The 14,513-nt window shown below is 43.0% G+C and overlaps 1 protein-coding gene across 1 annotated transcript in view; it reads left to right on the top strand.

The window, feature by feature from the left end:
• Nucleotides 1-252: 252 nt before the first annotated feature.
• nell2a (neural EGFL like 2a) overlaps nucleotides 253-14,513 on the top strand; it is a 59,600-nt gene continuing 45,339 nt past the window's right edge. The window contains exons 1-9 of the mRNA XM_048258019.1: nucleotides 253-606; nucleotides 814-945; nucleotides 7,671-7,821; nucleotides 9,309-9,482; nucleotides 9,635-9,731; nucleotides 11,658-11,730; nucleotides 11,842-11,924; nucleotides 12,521-12,649; nucleotides 13,746-13,848. Of these exons, the coding sequence (XP_048113976.1) occupies nucleotides 555-606; nucleotides 814-945; nucleotides 7,671-7,821; nucleotides 9,309-9,482; nucleotides 9,635-9,731; nucleotides 11,658-11,730; nucleotides 11,842-11,924; nucleotides 12,521-12,649; nucleotides 13,746-13,848 (994 nt within the window). The 5' untranslated portion in view covers nucleotides 253-554. The remainder of the gene's footprint in view (nucleotides 607-813; nucleotides 946-7,670; nucleotides 7,822-9,308; nucleotides 9,483-9,634; nucleotides 9,732-11,657; nucleotides 11,731-11,841; nucleotides 11,925-12,520; nucleotides 12,650-13,745; nucleotides 13,849-14,513) is intronic.

Below are 14,513 nucleotides of genomic sequence, written 5' to 3'. Positions count from 1 at the left end.
AATACAAAAATCTCATTCTAATCGTATTTGTAAGAGTTTATAAAATGTCCTGATACAGATTTGTCAGATCAGCTCTGATTTCCGAGTCTTTCAAAGGCACACCCCAAAGTAATTTATTATAGCGTCGACAAACAGAAATGTTCAACGGAGGCGTGAGGCAGTAGCCTAAGTATCCACCAGGGGGCTTCAGGTGCCTTGCAAAATACTCTTCACCTTTCTATATTCCAAGTATGAGCGCGCAGTTTGCTTGGACTGGTGGCAGTGGCTGGTTGTGCTGAAGGGCGAGTAATCTACGGACTGGTGCATCTGGCATAGTATCAGTTCTACATCCACCTCCTCTGCTGAAGGCATACGGACTGTAAACAGAACATTTGTTATTGGAATATTTTTTAATGGACAGCATTGTTTTCGTGCATTTTCCCCCAAAGTTCTGGTGATGCAGCAGACAGTATTCCAGGATATGTAAAGCGCTGGTGTGATAACATCGTTCGCATGTGATTCTTCAAGATAGCATTCTCAACTGGGACAAAACATGGACTAATCTTGATTTAATAATGGGATTTCCTAGACTTTCTTTTGCGCTTGGGCTATTTTGTATTTCTTCAGGTAAGATAACAATCTGTTAATTGCTATTGGGTGTTGCGCAAGGAAAATAAAAACGGCGATTTTAACTGTAAGGCGTTTTTGAAACTATTGCAATCTCTTCGACATGTAGGCTAACTCAGTATTATTGTTTATGTACACCTTAGTGTTTTTCTGGTCGGATGTTATACGTGATCGGTGTATAATTATCTGTGTCCCCGTCCCTTTCAGTTTGGGGATTTGGGGTTGACCCAGCCTTACGCATCAACGTTTTCAGTGAGCTGTTGCTTGGAGAGACTGCTTTTGAGGGAGTCTCGCAGGTCCAAGGCTTCCATGACGAGTCCAGAGCTTTCCTTTTCCAAGGTAACCCCAATGCTTCATTACATTGATGGAATTTCTAGAAAACTTCTTATTGTAGTGAGAACTGTTTCCTGAATATTCTCAGCGATTTGAAATATTAATATGATAATGTTTTTTTTTTTAAAAACAAGATGGATAGATAGTTTTCCATTTTAAAAAAATGAGTAAGCAATGATCAACTTCAACCTTCAACTATGTGTCATTATTTCGGAAACTAGAAATAATTCATTGCCATTCGTTCCCCCCAAATTTCATTAAATCAATGATTCGAGAATCCACGGAAGTACCACACAGGCCACAGACACACATACACACACACACACACACACACACACACACACACACACACACACACATACAAAGGTGCTTAAAGCATAGTGGTAACACAATAACTATTTCCAGTTTAAGTATGCCTAAAATGACCAATTTCATTCATCGCTCCTAGATGTAGTTTGGAGCTGAAAGGGGCCACGGCCTAGAGAAAACAGTCATCAGTTGTGGAAACAAAGAACACTCTCAAGAAGGAGATACACCCAAAAGCAGAGCCTACAGAGCACAGCATTTGTCCCTAATTGGATTATTTGTCAAACAATAGATGGTGCCCTAGAAAAGAGAGCATGAATCATACTATGGGTCTTAGTAGTGGATGCCTACTAATGAGCCCAAAGAATTCCAGACAGTATAACTGTCATGGCTGACAGCAGGACACTTTAGAGAGGAGAGATATTGGTCACAGGGTGCTGTTTATTAATCTTGAATGCAATGAGGGGAGAAAGGAGTCATGAGTTGTGGTGGATGCTCAGCTGTTGTTAGGGCCTGCAGCCTACTACAAATACTTTGCATTACAGAACTCTTATACACTGTATGCACTATGCACATTCACATATGCTTTAAGGTATAAATATATGCAGCATATGTGTGGGATGCTGTTTGCTTACATAATGCCTATGGAAGAACTTTACGACATCATACTTATAGACCTATAGGGCAACATTTCTTTTCTGGCAATGAAAGTGAGATAACATTGTCACGGAAGAGTGTGTCAGTGCCGTTCTCTTTGTGGTTATTCACAAATTGCTGTTTATCAACACCAAGCAAGGGAATTATGACCAGATGTCAACCAATTCCCAGTACCATCATACAGTGTTTATTATACTGTACAGGAGACACAATAGTCTCATTCCCAGCTTGTCACGTCTTTGATGCTGTGTTGATTTCCTCTGGGATCCACAACACAGCAATGCTTGTTTATAAAGGAAAAAACTAGGCATCTGACTCCAGATATTTATACACAGCTATGTCGTCATCAGTTATATTACCTGTGGTGGTGTCCAGATGTGTGATACAAGGACGGTACTCGTCGGCAGTCAGTCAACTGCTCGCTTCAGATGGAGCTGACTACACAACATGCTCCCTTTGTGTCTCACATGAATCACCTGCACATTCCTACAGTCAGTCTACGGCCTGTACCAAATTCTACCTACCTCATGCTAGGAGAAAGAGGATAAGGCCATATTTCTTGTTGGCAAGTATCTCACAGCAGGTGACTGTTGCTTATATAGCTAAGGTCTTAGCTTGTCTAAACTGTTGGTTTTGCTTCCTATGAAAATTGTCAGGTAATGGAGCATGCATGACCTCAAAGTGTTCATGTGAATGAATTAATTTGAATCTTTTTTTATCAAAAGATGGTGGTATAGTCTTATGGTGGACAATTGTCCTTGACTTAATTACAGTTGCAGCAGCAGCAAACAGGAACTGAGAGACCTTCCTTTGCTCTGTGGCAGAGGTTGCATCTGGCTGAGAATGCATGATGTGCAGGCAGATATGATATTCTAGTCAGTGTCCTCTTTTAGCGGTCATTTAGGATGTCTCTCTTAAGTACACAGAGGGGCTATCTCTGCCACACCTGCCATCTGATGGGATGTAATGAATTGGATAGTGGCATGCTAGTGGAAGCAGCATGACATTGCCACGCTCATTAGATGGCAAGCTGAATGAATCTGCGGAAGTGCCAACGGGCGAGAGAAGAAATGCACACACACACACACACACACACACACACACACACACACACACACACACACACACACATACACACACAAACATGTGCGCTCAAGTGTGCATTACAATCCCAAATACACACACACACACACACACACACACACACACATTAATGAACAGAATACATACACATGCAGAAACAGGAGTTTTTTTTTGTTGCTGGTTCGTGTGAGGGCTCCCTGACTGACATTACAAGGGAATGCTTCTGGGACTGACATGCTGAAATGAAAAATGAACAGCTCTCGGCTAGATAAGCTTCAGCTGCACAGTAATTGGGAGAAGGTGGCAGAAATGCCTGTGTAGAGACACAAGTATTGAACCGCGGGGAGGCTGGCTGTGTGCATGTGCATGTACTGTATGTGTTCCCATGTAACACAAGATGCTACTGCATTCTCATGCAAGGCCCTCATAATCTATTCATTTTGTTGGCTGTACCAGTGTACATGCCTCCTTGATTCCCTCAATCAGACGCCAACTTCGCTCCCTCTGTGCCAAGTGTGTGGGAGTGCCACCAGCGAGTGACTTCAGATCAGTTTCACTTTTAATTGTTACCCCAGCATGAGTATACACCGCATGTTGGCAGCCCCAAAAAACTTGTGCCTCGGCTCCTCTGGCTGAAGTGGAGATCTTGGCACGATCCGGTCGTCGGGCATTCAGTAGTGTGTTGGAAGGACATTAGGTGCCTGTTGGAGGGCGAACGTAATGCTGGTGGTATGTTGGTGTGTGCTGCTGCCTGCAATTGCTGTGTGGGCGGCGGGCCATGGAAGACACCCAGGCTCTTAATGGAGACTGGCCAGGCAAACAGGAGGCCTCTCTGTCAAACTAAAAAAAACACCAAGAGCCACCAAAAACAAGCACTAAATCGCTTCCCCCTGTTTACAAAACAAAACAAAAAAAAGCACAAGCCTGAAGCTTCTGACTGATTTGGTGCAACCGCACCAGTGACAGCTTCTTGGAAGGTGAACGAGGCATTTGTTTTTCAGCAGTCTCAGGTCAATCTGATCCCTTTTGTGCCAGAGCTGCTGATGTGCGTGCGATATGGCCCTCTCCTCCATGCCATTATTTGTGCATGGAAGAAGTCTGTGTATGTGTGTGTGTGTGTGTGTGTGTGTGTGTGTGTGTGTGTGTGTGTGTGTGTGTGTGTGACAGTGCACACAGTGTAAAGTCAGTGTCATGCTCTTCTCCCCACTGACGCTTCATTGCAGGGCTGTTTGAAGTCGTAAGGGTTGAAGCGCTGCCCCAGCAGTTTTGGAAGGTGCCCTTGGCGGAACGCTTGTGTTTGTTCCAGAGGAATGCGGACACATACGAGCCGATTGCTTGAACTACGTGCACCAAACCTGCAGAGCAGCCAAGTTTTCCTAATGGAGGCCTGAGTTTAATAGTTTTTGTGCCTGTGTGTTTTCTCATGAATAATTTAGAGGTAGTCTCAGAGTCTGAGAATTAACTACACCATATAACAGATGTCTTTTGGTAGTGGTAGAGATTTTGTTTATAACACAACTACTACCAGAAGAGAACATTTCTGCTATCTAAACAGTTCCAAAAGGTTTTGTAAAATGGGTTTTTCTTTGCACAGCTGGAGGTTTAATAAACACAAATGCTAAATGTATTCCCAAGCTGGAAAACGAACCTTCATAACAGCATTAAATGGAATAAAACTTTAATGTCCTTGGTGATTAGTCAAGCGCATTTTAGATGGAATGCTTACATTTTGAGAGCTTCTACCGTGGCTTTCCCACAGAGTCAATTTCTCTCTGCTACTTTTCATTCCTCTCCTTTCATTCTCTTGTTTTATTCTCTCTTGCTTGGAGGAAAGAGAGGCAGCAGGAAACAAAGGAAGCACTCACGTAAGAGCACACCTACCTCCACCAGACACTAAAGTCTGCAGATCAGGAGCAGCATCAGCCCTGCCAGTGTTCATGGGGATTGGGCTCATCCCTGTGCAAAGATTAGCTGGAGAGAACACAGGGAAAATGAAAGATATTACTTGAATTTTTTCCCCCTCTCAGATTAGAGTCTGTCCAAGTGGTCGAATCTGCTGTCTTGTGTTAAACCATTAAAACGGCATGTCCTGAGGATAAGATCAGGCCGACAGTCTGTTGCCTTGAGCACTGTTCCCGCGGTGAGGAAACAAAGCCTGTAGTTCTGTGCTTTGTCTTTTTTTTCATATACCGTTTTACTAAATTTTAATCTAAGTCTCCTTCTTTAGAATGCAAAAAAGCACTCTGATTTTTTTTATTTCTGATATGACAACTTCAAAAGTTTGCATTAGGGCATTGATGATATGAATGGCGGTGTGTGCTATTTGTAGACTCCCTTTTAAGTGTTGAAGCAGAGAGTCGGAGCAGGTGGTCACCCCCTGCCAAGATCTGCCGATAAATAATTGACCGATGCCTTTCTTAAGCATCGTATTGATTTAGCTGTGGAGAGACTGACCCTCATAGGAGGGGAAGAGAAATTAATTTATTCTGACGGCTTTTTTCTGCAAGGGTAATTGAGCATCCTCCCAGGCTTTTGTTGGTGGTGTGGTGTGTGTGGGTGTGGGTGTGTGTGAGAGAGCCCTGTAGGAGTGGCGGTCTCTGCGGATTCACAGTGGGGTTTTGATGCACGCGTCCCTGTGGAAGATTGTCTCCGTCAGTCTAGCTCGCTCCGCTCCCTGATGCTGAGCCTGTGGTTTTGGGTGGAGATCAAAGGGGCCCACCTCTGCCAGAGAGAGAGAGCCTTGTAATGGAGCTCTCACGGCAGACAAACATAGCATGGGCCATTCCATCCCATTGTGTCTGGAAATAAGTAGACAGAGGTAGTCTCTTGGCTGTCACTCTGTCCTGTTGCAAGCCTGTCAATGACACAACCATGATCTGATAGTCGAAATAAGGCTGGAAAGTTAGCTCGAAGTTGAAGTTCAAGTATGTTTATGATGAACAGAAAGAGTCCCTTAAACTCCTTTGGTCAGTAAGTAGTGTGCAGTTTGATGGTATGCTCTATCTAGTCCAACTGTGCCAAATGCTTCATCTGAGCCAGTATTGTGTTCCTGGGCCCCTATCTCCAGACGGGGGTTGCATGTGTATGCTGAGAAACAATGCTGTTGCCAGATGCAGCTGCTGCGAGTGAAACGGTGCCATGAACCAAGCCTTTGATGTCACTGCCTCTGAGAAATGTGATCCTTTAATGATGCATCTGTTTAAGTGGCATCAGAATCTTCAGGAGCTCAAGTTAGTCCTTGCTGTTACTGAAAAAAAAATATCATAGTCATGTCAACTTAAGATTTTGGAGCCCTTTAAAAAATGTTTTTTTATTAATATATTGTATTAGCCTGGCTAACGCCAGACCTCATCTCATTGAGATGGGGTCTGGGAACTACACATTCATTTTCTCATATTTGAGACGTACTTTACGAATGTCCAGAGCCGTTTATTGGGCGCTACAAATGTCTATCAAATGCGTCTGTACGTAGCTCATAACCGCTTCGGTGTGTCGTCATCATCTTGCTGTCCCCCTTCCGTACTGTGATTGGTTCCTTCGTTGAGGTGAAAGTCGGGTCCATGGAATCCAGGCTGCCTAGCAGCGCAAATAAAATTGCGCACAAGGCAGCATGGGGAAACCCAGGCTAATATTGTATCATAATATAAATAATTAAATAATAATAATAATATAAATAAAATAATAATAAATAATAATATGACATTTCAGATGATTGTCTTTCATATTGTCTTTAACATGACATAACACCCATGAGCTCACTGGAACTGTTGCACATGCCACTATTTATGGCTGTGTACTTGACCTAGCCTTTAGGTCTAGCCTAACCTCTACAGTTTAGAGTGTGTTGTATATATCATAATTATCATTGCTGACATCCACAATATTTTATATTATCATACATTTGGAAAACTGGTAGATTACAGGATTCACAGTACATCATAATACATCAGCATACCACGTAAACGTAGCATGATATTACTAAGGAAAGTCATGTATTAATACATATTATTATTATTTATTACAAATTTATGAAATTGAAAATTATGCTTTTGGAAATAACCAGTTCAAAGTGCTTGTGTGTTAGCCTTAAGAAGCACCTTTTTAAGAAAGACTCAAATCTGTAATTTCGTTCTACTGCAATCCACAGGTACCGAGTAGGTGCTGCCATAATATTGTCGGTTTACAACCTCCATCTACTACAAGTACACTTAAAAGAGTTCAAATAATTGATGCAGTTAATGGTGTACTGTTGCCATCTAAGAATGACAGGATGCATTGGGACAGCTCTACTTCTATTTTGGGAGTTGTGGAAGTGTTAAACTAATCATATGCTAGGAGTTTTTTATTCACCAGCCACAACTATTTACAGGAGAATAAATCGCTACAGTGGTGAATAGTGAGTGGCAATAAGGGAAAATGAACAGCAGTGCTGCTCACACTGCATAATAATTTGTGTATGCTAACTTTTGATATCATAATTTTACACTGACAATAAAAATGTCAAGGTTCTTGAAGAAGCCATTCAAGTTTCACTATAATCACTATCGTGTCAAATGAAACTGAGAACAATGGAAGAGAATCAGACTCTTTTCAACATTTGCATGAATATAGATTCACATATGTGAGTAAAGTTGTGAGCTCTCCACTGAGAGAATATTGTGTAACCACCTTTCTCATTTTCTCAGGAGCTTCCCGTAATGTAAAAGCAACAGAGGATGTGGCAGAGCGCATGCTTCGGAAGTTGAAAAATAAGACTGAGTTCACCATTGTGGCCACCCTCAAACAGGAGCGCCTCAACTCCGGAGTCATCTTGTCCATCCATCATGCTGACCAAAGGTGGAGTCCCATCACCCTAATGTCATTCCTCCCTGTATGGTCAGACTCGGTTGAATAGTCTCTGTAGTGTTAGGAGTTTTTTTGTTTTTTTTACACAGTGTTGTTGTGTACAACTGACAGAATCTTTTCTAAAAAAATGAGATTGAATAGAATATGTTTTACTGTCATTGGACAGCAACTGTACAATGGAAATGTTCAGCATCTCTCCTTCAGTGGTACACAGAGAACAGACAACAGTGCCACTATATAAAAGCAAAAAAAGGCACAAGATAAAAGACAGACAATCAACATCAGACTCTCCTTTCACTGTTAAAATCAATAAATAAAATAAAACATTACCATATATTCTCCTATTGCCTTCTGGTTCATCATGGACTCTTTTTACTGTTGCTAGCTTTTGTCACTAGCTCTCTGCAGTGACCTAGTGCCATTTTCTTGTAGAGTAATTTGGAAATGACCTCAATTTCTTTGATCATTTTCCTCTACTCTGAATTGATGGTAAAGGGATGCTCCACCGTTAGTAATTGAATGCCATTCTACTACAAAGGCAGAAATGAGGGACATATCGACAGAAAATGGACTATTATTTGGTGCTGCACAGCTTTAGACTGAGAATTAGATGTAATACAACAAAGCTGCAGTATGCCTTGATATAACTGTGCACATTTTAATCAATGCAGTTTAAAGACCTTTATAGCTGTTAATCACTTCTCATCCTATGCTGATTAGCAGTCTGAAACTGCTTCACTCCCTGCTCTACTGTACAGTATTGCAGTGACAAGGTTTTATTGGTATTCCTCACTATTGCTGGATCCTCACTCCAAAACCCCCTGCAAAGCAAGAAGAAAAAACTAATTAGATCCAGTTTGTAGATACGCAAATCAACAGCCACATATCTGTAATTGGCTTTTTTCAAATAGTGCTTTCAAGCGCGGTCTAAAAAGAATGGTCTGTCATTAAAGAGCTGGGTGATGACTGTTTTGGCAGCTTCTCTCCATTAGTGTCACTCCACAGAGTGAATCTCAATTGGCAGGGAGTGGCCCTGCCGCATAACAATGCCTGGATGATCTTCATGTTTCCAGTTTCATTTTCTCTCTCGTCGCACAGCGCATATACATGTACATGGCTTTTGTCTCTGTACACACATGGCAGTGTACAAATATAGTTGCCCGTGCAGAGAGGTGCCGCTTTTAAATCTCAGGAGATTTGTGTACATATGGTACATCATTTGAGAGGATGGACACATCTATCATCATCAGAGCAGCACCTGGAGTTCTCCTCGTGGAGTGGTACCTGAGGGACCTTGTTTCCGTATTCTGTTCTAAGGGAGAACATCAAATATCCTGTGTTGCTGCAGCCTTTTAGGTTTCAGTGTTCTAGTTTTCTGTGTGCTGTTCCCTTGACCTTGTTGACCTTGTCTGTGTTTGGTCTGGTCTGGCTTGGTCGTGTCTCGTCCCACATGTAGTGACTCATCTGTTGCTCCCTAGGTTCTTGGAGCTGGAGAGTAGTGGGCAGAGAAATGAAGTGCGGCTCCACTTTCGGACGCAGGGCGGGCAGCCTCACACAGAAACCTTCCCCTACACTCTGGCCGATGACCAGTGGCATAAAGTATCGCTGGCGGTCAGCGCCTCTCATGTCGTCTTACATGTGGATTGCAACAGGTATGCAAATTGAAAGATTAGCTGGCTACAGCATACTGCAATAATGGGATCATGAAATAATGGTTTTCTATTACTGTTTGACATTTAAAGAAAAAATAATACTGAGCAGCAGAGGATTTGCATTACTTATGTCTTCTGGACTGTATCCTTAGAATCTACGAGAGAGTGGTGGACGTCCCATCCATGGATATTCCTGAAGGGACATCCTTCTGGCTGGGACAAAGAAATGGTGCACATGGGTTCTTTAAGGTACTGCACAGTGTTGCTTTTGTTATTCAGTAACACATGAATAACAAGTTGCAATTCCAGTGATTTTCTAACCTTTTTATTCCTCTTGAACACATACAGGTCAGCGATGAAGTATTTCCCCCTGAAATGAATGCATACATTTTAGCTCTCGTTTTTTTCTTCTTCTGAAAAAAGAGAATCTTGCAGACAGCTTATAATAATGACATTCAGACCAAATAACCTTGCAGCACTGAGAAAAGGAACAGAGTGATTAGATCATCTCTTAACATCGCTCATTAAACAAGCCACTTGTTTATCCCTCCCATTACCATTATCCCTCCCTCTAGCACATGTCTATTGTCACAGAGAAATGAGATTGCACATTTACCTGTAGCCTTTTCACTAAGGTTACAGTGTTATTTGTGTGTGTGTGTGTGTGTGCGCATGTGTCTGCTTGTGTGTGTGTGTGTGTGCGCTCTTGTATATGTCTGTGTGAGTTTAACATGAATGTGTTTGTGCTGTTATGCATTTTGCACCCTTGTTTATGCGTGTGTCTGTGTGTGTGTGTGTGTGCACGTGCGTGCATATATGCTGGCAGATTGCGTGCCCCTGCCTCCTATAGAGCGTCTCTGTGACGCCTCAGGTTGTTAGATTTCCTGGCGTTAATTGGCAGATGAAGGAGGACTCTGGGGGTCAGTGACCCCCCCCTCCTCCCCCCTCCTCTGAGACTCTGATTAGTGCTTCATCTAAACACATGAAAAGGAAAGCTCATCTGCCACTGTCCTCTTTTGTCTGCATTCAGCGCACACGCATCGTTCTGCCATTACGTCAATAGCCGATGCGTTCCTCTTTTAAGCGTGTGCTGTTGGCTTGCCTACCCACATCACCTTGATTGTTCTGATAGAACCCTTCATCATGTGGTTAGATAGAGTACTCTAAGGACTTGTTGACATGCTCTGTCAGTTCTGAGGAGATAGTGGCACTGCATAAGTGTGTTTGCTCAAATTTACAGTGGCGAATTGTGTTTTATGAATCAGCAGGCCCGATGTCACCTTTGTACAGAATCCTTATGACGAACTTAGGGTTTCGGAATTGAAGTGGCGCCGCAATTTCAGAAACAATTTCTCACAAGTTGTGCCATTTCCCCTCTCCAATGGAAATAAATATACTCCAAGGATGAAATGGACCAGGTTTCCATGGTTACCCTGGGAGTATATGTAAGGCTTTGGCTTCCTGCATGTCAGGAGGACGGAGAGCTATCAAATTAAGGACCCCTGAGACAAATTTAATCTGTATCTCCTGCTTGAGCTCATCAAACTGAGATGGAGAAAACAGAAATTGTTATTGCATGCCTAACATCCACATCACTGGTTAGCAGCACAATGTGCCATGTTCAGAGAGCGGGAACATCAGCAAGGTCACGGGGTGTGTGTGTGTGGGGGGTTATTAAGGAACCAAGATCAAAAGATGGCTAAAAGCAATCCTGATCAAATGGAAATGATTACACCATTTTGTTAAGCCTCACTCATGTAATGAATTGAAAACATATAGATAAGCTCCATACTGGCACAAGTATTTTGCTATTGCTCTCCTTAAATCAGGATGTGGTTCATTGTTAATAAAGTCACTTTATAATCATTCTCCTGACAGAACTCTCAGGGATGACCATGAGTATCCTAAGACCATTGAAAAGCCGTCTTAAAAGACGTGCGAGATGTGAGATGAGATGATGTGTTATACGTCACCCTCTCTTCTCTGGCTTTTTGAAAATCCATCTCATCTCTCCGATGAATCGTGGAATGGCAGTGACCCGGCCATTCCCTGTCAAAAGTGTTTCAGTTTATGATGACCATTTCTGATGGATCAAAGCTTGTCAGAATGAAATTTGAAAAGTAGTTTTAAGCTGCCGGATCCAATCTTGGTACATGTCTTGCATCTTACTTGCAGGGTACCATGCAAGATGTCCAGATCCTTGTCATGCCTCAAGGGTACATCTCCCAGTGCCCAGATCTGAACCGAAGTAAGTCTGCTGCCTACGCTACTGCATGTCACATAATAATTAGGATATGATATGATGTCTGCATATGTTAAGCCTTGTTATTGTTAATGATAATGTTTCCCATGTTTCCAGCCTGTCCAACATGCAATGACTTTCACGGACTTGTGCAGAAAATCATGGAACTGCAAGACATTTTAGCCAAAACATCAAGCAAGGTAATGGAGGGCTTTTATGTCAGACTTTTATGCTGCTTTTGAAGTGCATATTAAAATATGATGTGTGCACTCCGATGATATTGCCTTGCATCACAAGATAAATAGCAAATATTTCAGCTATTGCATGGTGCTTTTTCACTGTAAATAGACCTTCGAGCCCTTCAGCATTTGCAGGAAAACATTTCATTTGTTTTCATTTCTGTTTGATCAAGCTATTTCTCAGTTTTGGAATAACAATCAGTTCAGATCATTTCATTTGGTCCGCTGCGATCAGCAAACCCAAATCCAGATAGGGCCATGCTGGCCCCTGAGTAATCACCACTTAACTAATAATTACACGCATATTTCATTCCCCTTTCCCTTGGGCTTCTCCGCATTCCTCTCCCAGCAGGCCTGCTAGTGGCTCGCCGGAGTGCTTGTTGATAATGTGATTCCTATTGACAATAAAGGAATAATGTTCCCCATGGTTCTCACTCCCCTCACTCACTGCTCCCCCTCTCCTTCTCTTTCTCTCCCTCTCCTCCCCTCTGCTCTCTGTGCTCTCTCTCTCTCTCTCTCTCCGCTCGCCTTTTGTTCATGGTGGACGCTGCGAGCAGCTGTCCATGGCCGAGGAGAAGATGAATGGGCTGGATAGCTGCTATTGTGAGCGGACCTGCAGCGTCAAGGGGGTGATCTACCGGCAGGACGAGACCTGGACAGATGGCTGCAGGAACTGCACGTGCACGGTGGGGGCCCCTTCCTGTGTGTGTGCGTGGGCTCGCCCAGTGGGGTCACTTTGTAGGGGCTTTCTTCTTGGTGCCTTTTGTCTCGGGACACACTGCCTCTCTCTCTGTCTCTGTCTCTGTCTCTCTCTCTATCTCTCTCTCTGTTTGTCTGTTTGTCTGTCTGTCTCTCTGTCTGTCTGTCGCAATGGCCCAGGGCAAGTCACATTTTTTTTTCTGAGAAATCTGAAAGGTCTGAGAGTGCCTCTTGCACACACACACACAAAACAAGACTTCCACAAAGACTGTGCTGTTTAGGTGTTTTGAGTCTGCTGGCAATAGTAAACACATTTCACCCTCTGCCACTCTATGGCATTGCAGTTCCATGTAGTTAATGTCCTCACTCGTGCAAGTATACAATGAAACAGTGTGTATTTGAGCAGCTGGAGTCTACCGTGTAATTGAACAAAATTACATATCTTTTGGTAGACTGCGTCTAATGACTGAGGAATGGTGATAATTACACCTATGCTCATTGGTTTCTTGAGGCCGTCCAGCAAATCTTTGCAATGTCAGTTCCCAAAGTGGTTGCAATTAAGAGAATTGCAGTTATGGTTAGTCGTGTACCTGTGTGGCAGTGATAGAATGCGGGAGGAAAATTATTTAGGTCAGAGTGCTAATGCTGAGGGCTCTCAGTTGGATAGATTTCTATGTAGTTTGTACGCTGCCTGCCTGCTTAATCAGCAGGTCTTGAAATCCACCTGAGAGGTCAGAGTTAGAAATATCCTTTCAGTATGTTAAGTACGATGAATTACTGCCTGTTGCTCAATTCCATACAATGAGTGAAACATAACACATGTAACATTATAGAACAGTAATTTTATCAAATGACAGGTTAAGACAATGGGTTGGACCATTTCAGTAATTGACATGCTTTACACTCCTCAACATTTTAAAGAGGTCAAATCATTCAAGCCAAAGCAGATGTTAAGCTTTGACAGGTACTGACTCACATACTAGAAAGATGTATGAGGACAGGACTAAAGGGTGTAAAAGCTGTATCGATGTTGATGCTGATGCTGATGCGGGTTGACTGACCGATCCTGTGATCCTCTCACAGAATGGCACAGTGCAGTGTGAAACCATTTCATGCCCACCACCAAACTGCCCCTCGGGTACTGCCCCCACCTACGTGAAGGGAGCCTGTTGCAAAGAGTGCCAACGTGAGTATGCACTCTAGCAAACACACACACACACACGGGCACGCACGCACACACACAGGCACGCGCACACATGGGCACACACACACACACCACACACGGGCAAGCACACACTCACAGACACATACACACAGGCAGTGCACAATGCGTACTAGGCAAGCACTTAACTGCCAACAGCCTCATGGTCTCTGTTCACACTCCCCCCTGAAGACAACACAGCTCTTTACTGCACGCCTCCACAAGGGCTGCCTGACAACTGACCACATCTCCACGTTGCTAAGCTACATCCCAACATGTCTCCTGAGATGTCAGCCGTTGCATTTACATAGATGAATAAATTATTCAAGGCAGAGCCTCGTCTTAACACCGACCTCTGTGCCTGCTACATAAACAGGATCATAAAACTGGGTGGCAGGTTACGAAACATGCTTGTTTTTATTTATGTGTAGGAAGGTGTATAAGATTGAAGTCAAGTGTCAGAGGTGTTTTTTTTCTCTGCAGCTTCTATTTGTATCACAAGAAGGTCTCTCCTTATACTGTAACTGTGATTTTGGTTAAGAAACATACATGTAACAGTACATGTTATGACTGCTGCATGGTGTTGCCACCTGCTGCACAAAGAAAATGTCCCATGTTCTCTCCATGCCCTACTCCTGTAAATCCTAGTA

This window comes from Alosa alosa, chromosome 11 (genome assembly GCF_017589495.1).
Source record: "Alosa alosa isolate M-15738 ecotype Scorff River chromosome 11, AALO_Geno_1.1, whole genome shotgun sequence".
Taxonomy (NCBI): domain Eukaryota; kingdom Metazoa; phylum Chordata; class Actinopteri; order Clupeiformes; family Clupeidae; genus Alosa; species Alosa alosa.
This window is presented reverse-complemented; position numbering and strand designations above follow the sequence as displayed.